At 41.2% G+C, this 18,683-nt stretch overlaps 1 protein-coding gene across 1 annotated transcript; it reads right to left on the reverse strand.

Moving 5' to 3' along the window:
• Positions 1 to 1,353: 1,353 nt before the first annotated feature.
• On the reverse strand, positions 1,354 to 18,286 carry LOC105683868 (zinc finger MIZ domain-containing protein 1). The gene is made up of 10 exons (XM_012396811.3): positions 16,091 to 18,286; positions 7,145 to 7,398; positions 6,710 to 7,045; positions 5,997 to 6,615; positions 5,537 to 5,883; positions 5,237 to 5,428; positions 4,998 to 5,140; positions 4,377 to 4,869; positions 4,050 to 4,283; positions 1,354 to 3,956 (listed from the first exon to the last, which is right to left on the reverse strand). Exons 2-10 carry the CDS (start codon positions 7,232 to 7,234, stop codon positions 3,819 to 3,821), a joined length of 2,592 nt encoding a protein of 863 aa, XP_012252234.2. The 5' UTR covers positions 7,235 to 7,398; positions 16,091 to 18,286; the 3' UTR covers positions 1,354 to 3,818.
• Positions 18,287 to 18,683: the final 397 nt, after the last annotated feature.

Raw genomic sequence — 18,683 nt, forward strand, 5'->3', positions numbered from 1 at the left:
CTGGTCGTACCCACGCCGCGGTCGTACCACGTGTTGACTTGGTATTCCTATCACAATCATTGCATGAGAATATCCTGAGGCTGTTTCATCGGCTTTTCGCTTTTCCTGCTTCGAAAAAATGGTTAGTTGTAATTTTAATCATTTACTTTTCATTCTACTATGTATTTTCGAATTGTTCGGATTTATAACTCAATTAAGGTTGTAAACGCAGTGCTAAACGCAAACGAATACACCTGCGAAAAATCTAATTCGAAAATTTTTAGCACTGTTGAACTGCTGAGGGCAGAAAATTTCTGGGTTGATTTTTTTTTTTTTTTTAATTCTGTGCATGAAGTTCTGACTATCAATTAATCTCCTACGATCCACCAACGTATGTGCCATTTTACTTTGCGTGTATTACATTTTATATTTTATATTTTATATTTTATATTTTATATTTTATATTTTATATCCTGTAAAAAAATTCACATCTCATACCGACCATCATCAAAATTATAAATTGGATGTAACGATTAAAACGATTCAAAATTGAGTCTGAGGTATACATACTATGTATGTACAAAGTGTATTCAAATCATATTTAAAAATTTTTCCGTCGTTTTGTTTTTATTAATCAATGTTTCTAATTGTAATTAGCAAACATCATTGCATGCGTCTATTCTTATTATGTATAATTAACTGATCTCCATCTAATTAATGTTCATATCACTTTACCATTATATGGTTACCGATCCTTTGATTTCGTAATTATAATTCAAAATTACACGGAGGGATGATTATTAATAGTTGATTTCATACAGTTGATAAATGGTGAATATTTATCCAAGTACTTCCCTAAGGATCTCCGTCTTTCTGATTCCACCCTCTGTTCACCAAAATATCAATTATATATCTCCTTATACACGACAGATCGAAATTATAGGCCTTTCTATTCAAGGGATCAGTGTGTAATAACCGTGATACCCATTGAAATCTGGAGTAATAAGGGATGTAAAAATTCGATAAAAAATCAATACAATTCGAATATAAATAACCCATTCCATTTGACTATCTGACGATTGGTAAATTAAATATTTACATTGCTCGCAAATTTTCTTGCGTTATCAGGGTATATTGTGATCTTATGCATGTGAATTTGAATATGGTGGGTGCAGCTGGGGTGTTACTCCAGATAACTATGGTATGGGGCAGGTCATTTAATCTGACTGCATCGAATTTGTAATTAATTTTTAGAAGAGCACCTAACGAGTCTCTTTTCTACTCATACGTACTGACCATATATTTGAGTATTCTACCAAATTTTTTGATGATATATTTAGCTAAGTTAAGTTCAACGTGGTTTGAATAAACTAATTTTGAAGTAAGTAGATAGTTCTTTATTGGGTAGGTAGTAATAGTACCATTATTACTGTCAGTAATAATGGGAATACAGTTTAAAACTGTACTTGTTAAAATCTGTATAGTATTGTACATATAATTAACTTTTTTTTTTCAATTATCATTATTTTTTTTTAAATGTTTCTAGGGGTATATGTAGGTAGGTAATACCATACGTTTCTCGTATGTTTTGGTTCTGAGAAATAATTTAGATAACCATTTTTTTTTCTTCTTTACTGTTATAACTGGCCAATAAGTATCTGCCACTTTGCTTATATTATTAATCTATTTGTCATATGTACAAATAATATACAATCGTCGCACTTAATATAAGTAATATTAAAAACTAACCTCCATAATGTTATTATAATATAGTTATATAATATGAATAGAAACTTGACCGCATCTAATTCTTTATCAGGCGTTCGTGTCACGCGTAATAATATAAATACATTTTTTATTTATCTTTTATTAATAATATTAATATTATTATTATTATTTTAATATATAAAATTTGTATAATCTACATGAATCACTTTTAAGTATATCTCCTCTTTTAATCACAAAAAAATATAAATATAATAATTACTATGCAAGCAGGGGATCGTGGGCCAATTTCTTGTTTTTCTGCCAGTATCATTTTTTGCGTTTCAAATAATTTTATTTAGGTATAGTTATGCCCAATTTTTGTTTTTTTCATTTCCTAATTCAAAGTTCAAATCGATTTTTTTGCATCAGCGGCTTGCAATTTTCTTTCATCTCCCGAGAAAATAAAAAGAGAAAAAAGATCCACAAAAAAAATGAAGTATTCTTCGTTTCGATCACGACATCATTTCAACTTTTAACGAATACCGTATTTAATTATTATTATTATTATTATTCTTATTATTATTACACCATTACATAAGTTTAAATATTTCATAATAATATTTGTACTGCACAAAATGCCATCAATTAGGAGTGCGCCGGTATTCTATTAAAGTCATATCGATATATCCGCCACTGATTTAAAAAATGAAAATTGTATTGATCAGCCTGCGTATGTGTGTAATTTATAATGAGTACAATGGACAAGCTATTGAAAATGAGTTGACCATACCTAAATAATTGCCGATGTATCTTTAGAGATTCTAGTTGATTGCCCATATTTTATTCTAAGATTATCATTTATCCTGGTATACGAAAACCAATTAACACCCGAGTAAGAAAGAGTAATACTGGTCGTTTCATTGTTATTTAAATTAATGCAGGCACGTCACTCACGTGGTCTTATGTTTACCGGATAACACCAGTAGTTATATGTCAAGACAATAATTAAGAGGTTTGCACCCATTCTCGAACCGCTTACAATTAAAAATTTATAAATTATGTGTAAGCGTGAAAGAAAATTTTTTTGAACCGACAAAAGGAACAAAAGAAAAAAAAACTTCAACACAAAATAATGTGCGTTTGTTGTCAGGAATTCTATTTAATATAGGAATATTGGTCTCTCGCATTTATGATCAGTGATAATCGGAATTATTATATCGGCGTACGATCAACGTTTGGTAAACTTCAAAGATACATCGTATTCTTGATTTTTCTTTTCTCATTTATTCTTTTTTCTTCTTCTAATTTCAGTTTATTCAATTTTTTTTTTTCGTAATCGCGATTGTTTTCATTATTTACTGGTAATACTTAAATATTATTTTCAGTGTACAGTTCAGCCCGTTAGCCCCTAGATTACTCGTCTCCACATGTTACTATTATCTTCTAAAGGAAAGGAACACTATATGCGCTATATCCATCAATAAGCAAGGTGGTTTTACAACAGATGAATATCTTATCGTACTTAATTTCAAGTGAAACCTATATACAAAAGATACTGTACAGTAGTTTTTTATTTATTTATTTTTTTTCTTCTTTTCGTTTTCTTCTCTTTCGATTCTGATATATGTCTGGCGTAGCCTTGGTCGCGAGTAGACCGTTTCTAAATGAAGACCGTTGCACATGGATCGATTGTATCACGTGAATTTTACAAATATTTCAATCATTAAAGTATTTCATGTAAATACTGGTTTCGTTTGATTTTCTCGTTCTCTCCGATCCGTGTATCACGTTCTTCAGAGACGAGCGCTAACGTTGCGTGTGATAGGTACCATCGATAGAGGGTACGTCCAATATCCTACGTCTAATATGCCCTAACTTCGTCAATAGGAATATTACAATTAGAGCTAAGATTGTTTGTACCATTGTTTAGGTGAAAGCACCCACAGTGACCCCATTTATTGTATTCCTACTACATGAAATATTTCTTCCATTTCAACAATGTGAGAATTTTTTTTAACTTTTATTTTTTTTTTCTGCAGTAGGATACGGACTTGGTGGTCACTCTCCCCAAATTTTGGGGCTTTAATTTGATTATTCCCTCGTAACGTATATATTAAATCACTGGCGTTCGTTTATTCAAACAGTGCAAGTATATCGTCACTAGATGACGGATTTCCACTGCTAGCTCCGCTACTCGGTGGCGTATTTAAATCCGGGGGATCCAAATATGAAAGTAATTCCATTGGGTCTACGACGTTGTCTGGCAACAGCTAGAGATATCGGAAAAATCACGAGTTGTCTTATTAATTCGATTCTCTCTTTTTTCGCGATCGCTTCGGATATCATTTTATAGCTGTACTTACATTCAAAGCTTCCTGTCCGGTTCCCTCCCCATCTATTACAGCAGCGGGGTCAAAGTTCAAATCCGAGGGTATGTCCGTGGAGTCGTTATTGATGTTTGTACTCGTGTTACCTGAAGTATTGTGGTTTCCGGTAGATTCTTGAGAAGCTGGTGGTACACTTGGAGGTCCGCTGTTTCCGCCACCAGGGGTATGAGGTGTGTGCGGTGTATGTGGGGTGTGAGGTGTGTGGGGCATCTGTAAAGAAATGCAACAATGATTGTCGAATGTCGAACGAGTTTGAAAGGTATTTATAAAAATACATGGATCGCTGGAAACAAAATTTCTCACCTGATCGTTCAGAGACTTTTCCATCGCGTTAAGGGGATCAAGAGAGTTGACGGAGTCGCTTAAATGAGATAGAGGTCCTGCGCCAGATGCGTAATCGTTATTACTACTATTATTTGTCCCAGAATTCATGTCATACGAGCCACCCGATGAATTTCGATGGTTCATATTATTGTTGGCGTATGTAGTGGGGGTATTGTTCATCATAGAGCCACTTGCGATGCTGTTCATGTCCGGTGGTATGTATGGGCTCATCGCCTGATTCATGTCCCAATTATTCATTGTGGGCATATTCATACTACCCGGTGACATGGCTTTACTCATTCTTTTGCAATCGCTTTCTTCCTCGGACTTTATACCCGTCAAACTCTTAGCAGGTTTCCAGCTAGCTGCCGAGTCTATCGTAACTTCCTCAACTTCAGACGTATTCAACGTAGTATTCAGGATGCCCCACATGTATTGATCCACTTCCAACCCTTCGAGTTGCGCCGGTTTACTGATAGAGAGAGAGAGAAGAAAACGGAACATTGAAAATAAATAAGGAACTTTTCCAAGTTATATAACTGGAACGTAATAAGCGATATTATATCGATAACTTTCGTTCTTTTTTCTCAATCAACTTACTTGCACACCGGACATCTCCACGATCCTCTTTCACAGTTTAATTGCAAATAGGATTCCAGATCGAAGCATTGTATATGCTTACAGTCGTGTCCCCTCGCGGGTAACGTGATTCGTTTGAAAGTGATAGGACATTTTAATGACACCTGAAATAACGAAGCATTCGTAATTATTGTCCGCACTTTTGAATCGAGATATTGCGTTGATATGCCGAATAGTTGGTTCATTTTATTCAAATTTACCTTCAACGCTGTTTGCTCCACCACATCTCGGTCTCTCTCAGATTGCATCCCGTTATTCGACATTGTGTTATTAAAGTTACGCTTTATTTTAGCTATGCAGTGTTCCGCCGTAAGTAACCTCTTGCGCAAGAGTCCTTGCAGAACGCTCCGTACACTTGGTCGATGAACTAGTTGTAGGACGAATAGATGCGACTGCACAAATAGAAAGGAAGCACGTCGTTAAATCGTTGTGTCAATTTTGGCGTGAATCTTTCTTTGCCTGACCACAAATGTTTACGTATCAAACTGTCGAATACTCACGCAACAACACGCGGAAACTGTTATTTGAATGGTATTTCTCCCAGGTTGACATACGTCTTTCAGATAAAGTGGTTTGTGGGATGTTTTATTCTCCCCCCTATCGATTACCAATGGTGTGGCATTTACTGAAACTTGAACGCTCGCTGGCCAGTTGGTATTCATCTGTCTGTCTTCGTGATGAAAACACTTTAGTTGTAGTTCGAGATCAGATCGCCACATCAGCGTCTGATGAACGGTAGTTTTCAATTGGAATACATGGTTACTAACGGCCAGATTATGTTCCAGCCGGAAAGGGGGGAGGATTATACCATCCCTGACCGGAAATGTTAATCTCAGCTCCTCGTCTTCTGCAAGAACAAATAAAAGAATGTGTCAGTAATGGGTGTCAAGTTTTCAAAGAGTGCTTTGAACAAAAATCCGATAAAAATACCGAGACTTTTTGTACGCTGCGCATACTCACTCTGGATATTAACCGGCGATTTGATCTCGTTAAAGTTCGGCTTGATATCCGGATTGGGGCTGATATAAGGTGGCATACTGGTAGCGGGAGTTAGAGGAGGAGTTGGGTTCCCAGGTATAGGACTATGCTGGTAGTTCATGTTTCCAGCTCCACTCGTTCTCATTGTCGCAACATCCTGTTGATACTGACTGGTCGCAGCGTAAGGTGAAGTACCGCCATACCCTGTTGTCTGTTGGTGTCCAACGAATTGGTTATTCACGGACGTAGGTCCCATGTTGGTAGGTACTCCGTTATTGGCGTAATACTGATTAGCAGCTTGTGCCGCCGGGTTGTACGAGGGGGTTGCTTGCCTCATCGTTGTACCCCGGATCATAGAGTTTGGTCCAAAACCGGCGTTCGATGGATTTATTCCCTGCATCGGCTGATACTGGGATTGGAAATTCGGCCGACTGCCGGGGTAAGCATTGGGATATTGATTGCCTTGCATCCCGTTGAATCCCGGCTGCATGGCGGCAGGGTTTGGACCCGGATAAGGATTTTGCTGCCTTTTCTGAGCCATGTGCATCGCCGGGTTGGGATATGGCGCTAACCTTCTTGGATATCCTTGCTGAGTCTGTGCCTGTGAGTTATAAGAGAAACGATTAATTGAATTAACGTTGATGGTTGGACGTAAGTTGATGAATTGGGATGATTTCGGGTACATGTGTTATTACCTGCATATTCATCTGTTTCATCTGCATGTTATTCGGTCCCATCATGTTGTTCATTCCCATGTTACCCATGTTGGCAATTGAATTCATTGGACTTATACCATTCATTCCGTTCATCCCGTTCATTCCTCCCATTGCCATAGGGTTCATAGTGTTCATACTGCCCATCGTGTTCATCGAATTCATAGAATTCATGGTATGCATCGGTCCCATTGAGCCCATGCTACTCGCCATGCTATTAAAGTTATTCATACCGACCGGACCGAGTCCAGCCATCGCTCCTCTCTGTGCGTACCCCGTATTGTACGTTTGATGAGCCATTCCATGTTGGCTCTGCATCTGAAAAAATAACTCCGTCATTATCACCGATTCTATGGAAAAATTATATCGCAATCTGTAATTTATCACCTATGTGAAAAAACGTTGGTGATTTATTACCTGGTTATATTGCGTGGGGATATCTTGGCGGTCCTGCATGGCCACCACGCTAGCAGTGGCGGTGGCCGTGGCGGTAGCTGCTGCCACCATCGCCGCAGCACTTAGCGTCGACCCACCACCCCCGTTGTGGGATGGTGCCGTGTTATGATAGCCGGATGATAACACGGGCTGCACTCCCACCCCGATCGCCGCCGTTGTTAACGTTAAGAAAATACCGCGTGTATAAATGAGACGACGTTCCCCTCAACGTTGCCCTAAAATCAATATCAAAGTAATGATCAAATATCTGCACATGATTTATCGAAATATAGTTTCATTATAGGAGTAGAGAGGATTTGGGATGAGTTATCGTTTTTTGTGTATTTTTTTTTTTGATGTAGTGAACGAGGAACACCGGTAGCTATCGTCTGTACGAAAAGTTGTGTATGAGATTTTGAAATCTAGTTCTTATCGATACGGATTCACTTTTATTTTTATTATTTTTTCGAATGGCGAATGATTGTGCGTACGGTTGGGAGCATTCTATCGTCAGTTGTATGGAGGACGTGACTTCCGGTTCAACCGGAAAATCGGCTTCACGTAACCTTCGGATTGTTTTAGATTACGTACTAACCGTATACGACTGTCGTATGCCTATTCCGTGTCTCAAGGATTTTTATTATATGCTTAGGATTTTTATCCCCTCCATATTGATTATTCGTACCGCGCACGCGATTATAGAAGTACAATTTTTAATCGATAAGGTATCTATCCTTATAGAGTTCACCCAAAAAAAAAAGAACAATTCAATAAATAACGATGATGAAAATAACACGTTATCTATTCTGATAAACGTATGAAACATGGGAGCCGATTGAGGAAGTGAAAAATCAAATCAATTTTGTATATTCCACTCGTTGTGAGTTATTGTTGAAAATTTTGACATTAACTATAACAGATTACGGTAATAATTTCTGTTTTGGTGATGATCATCTGTACGCTTGTACGTAGATGATCGTCGTTTCAACTATGTACTAAAAATCTATGCAAATTTTCACAAAAAAGAATATGAAGGAAACACGTTTAAAAAAAACTTTGAACAAAAACGGTATATAGTACGAGACAAAAAAAGACACAAAAAAAAGGATAAAATAAATAAAATCAACCGAATGATTAATAAATCAGGGAGTCTCATGAAATCTTAGTTAATTTGTTTTTCAAATCTATGAAGTTTTAAAGTTCGCACGTCGCAGAGTTTCATCATTACTATAATAACCGGTTGTAGTGAACTGAAACCAGCTCAGTGACAGTTTTTTTTTTTTCCCCTGTTAAACTATTCTTTTTTCCATTACATCTATACACATGTATCTACGTGGGTATCGATTATTGCGTAGTTGGCGCATATAATTGTATCACGTTGACTAAAATCTGAAAAGAGTCTGAACTCAAATAACTTTTTGTTTTAATAACTTATACCTTACTTCGCATGATATTCGCAATTATATTAGACTAGCCAGTGCTCAAAACCAGTGGATCATATACTGGCGACAGACTTGTGTAGGTATATCAAAACTCTCCTTAGAACAAGATCTTTTACATATGTTTTTTTTTTCTCAGTTAAAATAGAAGGTCAAAAAATTATGCAAAAAGCAAACATTCGTAATTTCACATAAATAAATATACACACGTACATGTATTGGTATGTTTGTCCGTGTCATACCCGAGAGCGAGAGTAAATCATCTATTCGATATACACAAATATAAAATACTGTAGTTGTGGGTTTGAGAATATGTCGCTATGTGGATTAGAGTTGGGAATAAGCACGCGACTATGCGGAGCCAAGGTCTTTTTTGGGTAAGGCAGAATAAATAAATGCTCCAAGTTTCTTCATCGATATGTGCATAATTAGAAGTAGCAAATAGAAGTGTGTTACGAAAAAAGGAAGGAAAAAAAATCACAGAAAAAATCTACTGAGGATTTGACACGAAACAAGGAAATGAGCAAGGCGAAAATGATGTCTGCCGTGTGTTCGGTCCAGTGTAACCGCGGTGGCTCAGTTATACTGACTGCTGCATCCCACACTGCTCTTTAGTGTCTTTCAGCTCAAGGCCTGGTGCATCGAAAATGTATCGCAAGATGCCTCATCGTGTCTTAGAGTCGTAAAGAGAGCCGACGACGTTTAACGATCCAAACGCCCGTTTGGCAGACTGCATAAGTCCGCGGACGCGATAATTCCAGTTCAGAATATCGAGAAATGAGTAATAATCCGTGCATAAATTCACGAGGACTTTCGCGGTGGGATTTTTTTTTTATTTTTCTTCTCATCGACGAAGGAAATGCTACGGTGCGAAGGAAGCAAGTAGTCAGAGAAGAAAAGGAAAGGAAAGAGACTTCCGAACCGAAATTACCGCTTTCATCGACTACTCAAAAGAACTTGTCCGGTGTGGGACCCTCACTCTCCGGCGTTTGTGTCGCGCCTTGTAGTTTTCAAATATTCGCCCTGGTCGGTCGCAACGACTCGTGGAGTTACCCCTCGACACAAAACTACCCATACCTAGGTAACTACCTACCTACCTACCTACTGGTACCTAACCATGGGCCGTACAACCCAGCTGGGTCGCCCTGCACACGCTGCGCGGATGCATGCGCTTGCCTCCTTGCGAAGCCCCTGCCCGTGTGCCGTGTGCGCGTTCGCTTTTCTGTGGGAAATGCACGTGTTCCCTATTCACACAGAGCGCCCATGCAGCTCTCTTCTCTTCCTCTCCTCCTTTCGCCTTTTACACTCCTCTCCTCTACTCGACCCGCTCTCCTTTTTACTACGGATACGCTACGCGCTACGGTGCCCCTCCCCTACTCTACTACTCACCACCATAATCACCCATCCGTCAATATTTTGTGCGGTAAATTTTCTGATACCAATACCGATACTTCTGCCATACGTTACGTAGTCCAGGCTTTTTTTAAACCCAAATTACGTTCGCGAGATGCGCTGAATTTTCATACGCTCGCCGAACTTGCGCGATTTCCACCAACCCCCGAAAAATTTCAGTGTGTTTCATTCGGGCTAATCAATAATTGTCCGTTTGAGTTATTAATTGAATCAGGATATTTCAACCGTCCGCACGAGGTACCTTCGATCATGGAATGCCCATCAACTTCGTCAATCACACGATGAAAATGTTATACGAATGCAACTACAAATTTTACGTATCGCGTTGAACGATTATCCAAGCGAAGTGAGAACGAGATGTCACATCCAGACAATGTATAACTTCGGGTCTTGGGCGAAGGATGAAAATTGCAACAACTGCGATAATAAGAAATGAGATGTCTCCTTTGGATCAATTACATTGTAACGTCGTTACAGGGCTAACGCACATTGGAAAACCGATTAATGTACGCATACAATCGCAATATTAACAAGACGAGTTACCGCCGTAGTTGGCGGTTGCTGCATTGGCTGCTATACGGTACTATGTACCGCAGTTACATAGACACACAGAGACACGTATACGTACATATATATATATAATATGTACGTATATACGAAGCGTCGATCGATTTCTCGAAACAATTCGATACCCCTGACGGCGGAGAGAATATTCCCAGATGACGTCATCCCCGGCGTTGTTGCAGGCCTCACCCTTCGTCAAATTCAAACTCTGCTCAATTCTCATGGTTCTATATACGCGCCGCCGTTTACATATGTATCGTATATACATGTGCACGCCGGTGTGTAAATATGTAGATATTACGAAGAGACACCGATACAACTCAACAATCACCAATACCACGAGTATCGCTCAGTAGCAGCCGATACTAACCCAACCTTTTTCTCACCCTACCCCCTCCCAACAGTCCATTCCACCCCCCTGAATTTCTCCCTCGTTCCGCATCCCTTCTGCTATATATATATATATATATACGTACGTATGTATGTCGTACATGTGTGCATACCTCTCCCTCTTTCAGCTATACCTCTCCTCATTATTCTATCCCCTCTCGGATTTCTATTCTCGTATGTCAATATTTCGTCAACTAGTGCCTACTCGGGGCTCATAACAAAGACCCTCTTGTACAGCTTGCGTTTAAAATCATTGTCGATGATGCGATCTGAACAAAGAGACCAAGGCAAGATGTGTGGTATCGCTGTACCAGTGTATACTTGAATGTATTGGTATTAATCCACGTGTGCGATATGCGTTTTATATATATTTATATATACATACTGGTATATGAGTAATGTTTCACGATGCTCGTAATACCGTTACGCCTTTGTAGAAAGAAAAATTTGAATTAAAAAAGATGAAAAAAAAATGTATGAAAACTCCGCAGCGAGAAGTAATATTCTGAAGAAAAAAAAGTAAAATAAAATAAAATCATTGTTATCGCGCAGCTCTGCACTTCTCACATAATCGATCCGAGTTTATAACCGTGTTAACGATGCACGTTTCTAATATAAGTATTTTATGCATCTCAACGGCTTTGAAACTCACAATGATATTTTTCTAACAACTGGAGAAGTGCACTGCGAGCTAACGATTTTTAGATTTTCTTTTTTACGTGCTTCGCCAGATCTCGTATGTACTTGAATTGATTTTTTTTTTATTCTTCTACGATCCAACGTTCGAATGGGTGGGTGTACACCTATGGCAACTATGGTCCGAATCAGTCATCGATTTGGAATCAGAGTTCATAACGTGCCGCAGGTATGACTGAAAATCTAGGCGAATGATTTAGAAACGCGGGTAGTGATTTTCAGCCGCGATGGACTCCGACTTCGACTCGGAACGTCTATGCAGCAGCAGCAGCAGCATATGCGGCAATAAAACGAGTGCCGTCATATTTTTAAACCAATATAACATAAGCGTAAACAGATTATACAACAAAAGCCGATCACGTGATATTTTCATTATATAAGGGTCACAGTCCACTAATAGACTTCAATCTACAATCTCGTATAATTATTATTTCCGGATTTACCATCGCATGTTCGGGTTGCTCCGCGGTACGTGGCACGAATTCTTCGCAAAACTTACCCTTCGACAACCTCCCACGCCCACTCCCCCCTCTTTATCTTTTTCTATATCGAGCTCCGTCGTTCCTCTCCGACTTCCTCTTACGTTACCAACAGCTTTTCACTTACATCCTTCTCACTTAGAACCACCTTATTGTTTAGGGTCACGACTCGAAAGTTTGGACGACAAACGCGCGATTATATTGCGACGAGTAAATTTCTGTCCTTCTCTTCGTTTTCCTATTCTATTCCATATCCTCCTCCTCCTCTCACTCTCCCATCATCATCGTCGTCGTCGTCGTCGTCGTCATCGTCATCATCATCGTCGTCGTCGTAGTCGTCATTGGCGAAGGAGTAGGTACCTGCCTGTGTATTTACGTTACATACATACCTACTCACAAATTGCGACACGATGCCGGGCAAAATTGCGAAACTTAACAGCGGCATAACCGAGTACATGAGAACACGCGTACATATAAATGTATCGTATGTATATGTATATATATACACGTGTATTACATAGCTAGTAAACGCGAAATCATGACGCAAAGATTGACGGGGGGATGGGATACCTTTGATTTCCATTTAAGGAATGATTATTACTGACACGCCTCCCTTTCCCGGTTACATTTTATACGTGCTATATAAGAGAGTAAATGTCACCGTGAGTTCAGTTTTCTATACGGTAATTTTCTACCGCTGCAATTGCATTTTTCCCTGCGGCACAGGGTGTTGAGTATGAAAAAAAAACTCAACACATCCTGTTACCAAGTTGAAACAGTGTCCACAAATTTAAGGACCTTAGGAGTTTCGATTAATCTTGGCTCATTTGGTGTCGTATATAAATGCATTCTAACGTTCGAGTAGTCATGTATCGATACATACATATGCATATATATATAATATATATGTATGAGAAACCTGGGTGCACACGTGCAATATACTTGTAAATCTATACATGCGATAGAAATGACAGCTGTCACTCGAACTACCCGGTAGACGACGGGGTGTTGGATGTTTTTTTATTCATTTTATTTTTCCTCCTCTCCGAAGTATAGTGGTGGGTATTCGTAACGCAACGTTGCCAATTTTTATTCATCCGATCGGAAGACGATCGAGCGTGTTGCACGAATTATAAATCGAGTGCGTACGTGTACCAACAACCGGTGGGTGTGTAAGCGATACACAAATGCGTACACATGTTTCGCGTCGTACGTAGGTAATGTTAATAAGCAGCATCGTGTAACATTATAATTTCGTTTGCCTGATAAGTATATGTATGTGCCATCTCGGGCAGCGACGTATTGTGCAACAATTAATTATGAAAATTTAATTGCGTTTTACCTTGAGCAAAGTACGAGAATAATATACGAAGGCTGCACCATTGTCAGCGTTTCGCGTCTACTTGTATACCGGGTAACGTAGGTGTATATGCGTATTTAAATATATACACATATATAAGTATATATACATACATATACACGACGTGTATGTGTACCGATATACTCCGAACGTTAATATCGGTATGGCTAGATTACGTATATATTGACGTACGTGCAAATACACCGTGCATTCGACACACAACGCCGCGTGATTGTCGCGGCAAAACAGTTTCATAACTTTGGATGCAATTTAGCCATTGGTGTACCTGTTATTCATAAATATTACACATATGTACAGAAACGTGCAAACGGTTATTGTGCGATTTCTCAGACCGTTCGTTTTTCACGATATTTCATTTGTCCGCAAGTTACACGCTTCAGAGTATATTTTGAGATTTTTTTTTTTCGCCTGCGATGTGATGGAGAAAATTATAAGAATTCGAGGTACAACTCGGAATTGCTTCGGCAACTGAAATTTTCCGTCCACCTTGACTGCGGTCTCTCGTCGTAGAATTTTATGCCGATGAATAACGGCGAAAAGATTGACAAGGGTCGACCCTCGACCCGAAATCCCCAAGCGACGAAAAGCCCTACCCTTAAAGGTCCTTTCAGTCGGTTCCCGTTCGTTATGCGATCTATAGCGTGCGCGAGGCATTTTCTGTTATGGCGAATGATATTGTAGGGTATATATTATTTCCTGCAAAATTTTCTATATCTCTTCGAAACATCGCGATGATGTTGCTGGCGATGCTGATGTTGCCTTATTCCCTGGGCTTCTCCTAGCTGCGGTCTAGCGAGCAGCCAGTCTGTTACACAAGCTTATTTTAACAAACCTATTTCTGATATTGCGCCACCCAGCTTATATTAAGATTACAAACGTTTAAGAAACACACTCTCTGATCCGAGGCATGTGTATCCCTATCCTACACTACTTGCTCGCTTGCTTGCTTGCTTGCTTGCTACCCGCCTGCCTTATAACCCGACCGACCTAGCCTTACCTCGCGAGAACGTACCTACCTGCCTGCCTACCTACCTACCTGCCCACCAAACTAACTGGGACTAGAAGTTGGTAAGTAAGCAAGTAACTAACTAACTACGTAGAATCACGACGACGTCGACGATTTTCATCCAATGCAGCGATAAAATGTGAACATGTACAAGAATGTGCGAAGGAGACACCTATTCGAACCACTTGAAGTAAAGTAGGTGTATTGCACCTAGGAGCGACTAGGGTAGATAGGTATATAATCTGTGCATAATAAAAGTGATCGTAAGAGTGCTTGTCCATTATTTTATTTCGTTCTTCTTATTTACTTATTTGTTGTTGTTGTTGTTTTTGTTTTTTTTTCTGCTCATTTTTAGAGTGCCAAGTGAAAGCTTGACGGTTGGTAGACAGGCAATGGCATTCTATTGGTTGTACATGTACAGCTGCAATGGTCTGCAAAAGTATGGAACAAACCAGAATTAATATACATGTAGACTACGGACGAACGTGTCGTGTACCAAAGTGTGTATATTATCTGACATATGTGTGGAGATAGAAGAACTAGAAACTGCAGTCCCGTTGTAATACTCGATACGTCGATATCTCCTAACCGGTCAAAGACTACTACTCTATACGACTTGCGACAACGAAAACGACATGGTCTCGATTACGTTCCGAAGGAAAATGGAGGAAAAAGAGCGATTCGGCGAGTGATCAGGTGGGGAGAGAGAGAGAGAGAGCAATTAACAGTTTCGATATTCGCGCGATATTCGCATATCACGGATTTGAGTTAAAATTAAAGCTCAGCCTGATTTTGCACGCCATTGAAAGACTCGTGACGAAATTCTTAGCTCGGAAATAGATCCTCCAACGAATTATATTAGCACGCGTTCTTGAAACGTAAGTTTCTGCCGTACCCTCCTTTTTCCATTCTCTTTCCTCCTCTTCAGTTTTTAATACACCGCGCAAATATACCTTCATCCTCCGACCATTTCACTATTCCGATTCTGTAGCTGCGCGTGTTTTTTTTTTTTCTCTTTAAAAGTCATTAAACAAATGGAACGCGTTCACGACCGCTACGTCGCTGCTGTTGCCGATGCTCAGCTGACGTCTGCAAAATTCCATTCAAATCTGCAGCAACGACTCTGACAATGAGCGCCAAACTCTCCGCTCACTGCATCGATGTCGCCTGTACGATCATCGCGATGATTAATCCACTCCTAATCCGTTTCAATTGAATCTTTAATTGTCCCGACACTCTTTAATATGCGAATGTTCTGTTCAAAGATCGTGTACACCTCGCAGACGCTGTTTCCTTTTTGGGTGACGGAAGCTGCGAGGAAATATTCGTAGCCATATTAAGAGTTTTTCCGAAGACTGACACTCTACGCGTTTATTCGAAAATAAAAAAAAAACTAAAGGGGAATACGATGATCGGTTGATCGTTTATGGTACGTCGAGTATCTTGTCACTGGCGTTGATCTCCATTGATGGTTAATCAGTTTCGGTATGGAGATCGTGACCTTAGAAGGACGTAGGAGGAGATTTCTGGTTTCGATTGATAATTGTTTCAAAGACTTACCTAATGGCCGATTAAGTGGCACATTATCCTCCGCGAATAGCGCGCCACGAGTTTTGTTATAATCCAAATTGGTTAGAACAAACACTTTTCACATAACACAGAACTATCATAACTGTGTCAATTGTCATCATCCATCACGATAGTAAAAACGATCAATTTTCCACTTTCCAGAGTTACGTAGCATCACCTTGTCATTGTTATCAACATCTAAACTCGCTGGTTTTTTTTGTCGATTGTTGGTTTTTTTTAGTTTTCAAATAAATATAACTGAGAGATAGGAGGAATTCTCTCGATTCGTATCCAACCGTATGAGGAATGAATGGAACTGTCAGACTGTTAACTATACACTGAACAACACCGCTGCACGCATTGATATATCACTTTCTTATCGTCGTGTAACTTTTATCATTTTTTTTTATTAATTGAAACCGACTTCCTTTAGGTATCCCCCGAGTCTGGTCTCTCTCGGCGGCGAGTGATGACTGCAGCAGCGTTAATAGCGGCAGCAGCGGCAGCAGCAAGGACGAAGAGGACGAGGACGAGGACGAGGATGTGGAACGAGGGTCGGATAAAACGGAGCGCGGATGAACACTCACTCTCACAGAAATGTCAAAACCGTCCCAACAAAATTTATTTATATCTCGTGCAGCGCGGCGGCACAATCGTCACCCAACAGCAGCTTGTCATGGTTGGAGCCGAGGAATACGCGGAGCTTCGAAAACGAGAATAACGACGACGACGAAGACGACGATGACAACGACGACGACGAAGCAGTAGAATCAGAGGAAAAAGATGAATAAGAAGAAGGAGAAGAAGAATATGACGACGAATAAAACGGAGAAGATAACGACGACGACCACGACATTTGCCTCTAGTGTTTACGAATGGGTACTGGTACCGTCGTCCGGTCCGGGTAGCATTGGCCGAACGCTAAACGGTTGAAAGTAATACTGTCTAGTGAGAGGTTGTTGAAGCCAACGACGCTGTGTGCGCCCGGTGCCCTCTACTACGTTGTGCGTCCTGATGGTGGTGGTGATGGTAGTGCTCGGTCGTGGTGTGGTGACGACGACGACGACGACGACGGCGACGACGACGACGACGACGGTGGTGGTGGAGGTATAAGCAATGACGGTGGTGGTGGTGGTGGTACCTCCGTTCCCTTACCCATCCACCTACCTACCCGCATACCAACGCAAACCTCTACAACGTTTCATACATACGAACACTCGAAAATTCCGTATTGTGCGCTGGTATTCGTGCGATTGTGCGGGGTGGTGGGAGTTGCGACAGGAGCGTCGGCCCACGGTAAACTCTGTGCTCTCGCACGCACTCCACTCACGCACAACTTCACGTGCCCCCGTACAAAACACGTACACGTACACGTACACGTTGGTTCGGGAGAGACTGAAAACAGAGAGGGAGAATTGGATCGGCTCTCTTCTTCCTCCGGGGTAGAGAACAGAGGAGAGCGGATCCCCCCCGAGCCTAGAGAGAGAAGTACGGGGACTACGCAAGCTGCCAGCCAGCAGCGCGTCGGCACCAGGAGGGTATATCTGGAGGACGAAGATGCTCGTCGAAGGGGTGCTGCGGGGCAGCCAGGGGGTTGGCGAGAGAGAGAGAGAGAAAGAGAGAAAACGTTGCCGCGAGGGGCAGAGGAGCGACGTATTCGTCGTCGTCGAGGCGCGGAGGGGTCGCCGGTTTCGGGGTGGGGAGTTTGACCCGAGTTCTAGTTCCCCTCCATTCAATCCACGGCCACAATATCGGTTATAGCGATCCACTGTTGCCAGATTGCGCGCGCCGACTGGATGCTTTCTGTGTCGGTGCCTGCTGCCGGCGTTGCTTCTGGTACTGGTTACTGGTTTCTGTTGGTGCTGGTAGTGTACCAGTGCCTGCTACTCCTCGAAACCGGGTGCGGCGGACAGACGCCGGGTATATACAAACCCCCGTGCAGCATTGCAGTATTGTAGCGGATCCGAGAGAGAAGGAGACTCTCTCGTCCTCTGTAGTGGGTGGAGCCTCGCGATTGAGGAAAGGGTCTCTCGACACAACACCTCGAGACGAATCCTGTCGTCGTCGACCGGTGTGTGCGCCCTACCGAACGAACCCACGATCTTCCCTCTCCAGCCCCGTTCCTCTATCCCTTCCTCTCCGCCGCTTCTTCCCGTGCTACCCTCTCGCCTACGATCGCCACCCTTTCGTCGTTCCTTCCCCTCCCCCGTCTTCGCCCCTCATCTTTGCCCTTTCTCCACCCCATCTCCCCGTTCGCCCTTGTCTCTTCTTCCAGCCACCCTCTCTCGACACCCGCTCCCTGGACGAGACGCTTCTTCGCCGTGAGGCTAGACAGGGAGGATATATCCCGAGGGAGAGAGGAAAAGAGAAACCAAACGATTCTCTCCTCTATTATATAGGTATACGTGTTATTCTCTTTTTATCTTTTGCTCCGTTTTTCGTCCGTTCAACGGGAGAGACGCGTGCATTCTAGTTTACACCGTCTTTCTCGCTCTCGTTGAAAACTTCGTTCGGTAGACGCGCTCTATCGTCCTCTCTACCCGAGGATGTCCCAACAATTGTGATTGTGAGAGCCGACGACCAC

Source organism: Athalia rosae, chromosome 6 (assembly GCF_917208135.1).
Source record: "Athalia rosae chromosome 6, iyAthRosa1.1, whole genome shotgun sequence".
Lineage (NCBI taxonomy): Eukaryota > Metazoa > Arthropoda > Insecta > Hymenoptera > Athaliidae > Athalia > Athalia rosae.

What these genes read in the sequence shown, in the direction of transcription:
- LOC105683868 (XM_012396811.3), bottom strand. Translation starts at nt 7,234, where the DNA reads ATGGTGGCAGCAGCTACCGCCACGGCCACCGCCACTGCTAGCGTGGTG. An exon ending in CAGTTTCCGCGTGTTGTTGC is followed by an intron (nt 5,429 to 5,536) that starts GTGAGTATTCGA and finishes CTATTTGTGCAG; the next exon opens with TCGCATCTATTCGTCCTACA. An exon ending in CCGGACAGGAAGCTTTGAAT is followed by an intron (nt 3,957 to 4,049) that starts GTAAGTACAGCT and finishes CGATATCTCTAG; the next exon opens with CTGTTGCCAGACAACGTCGT.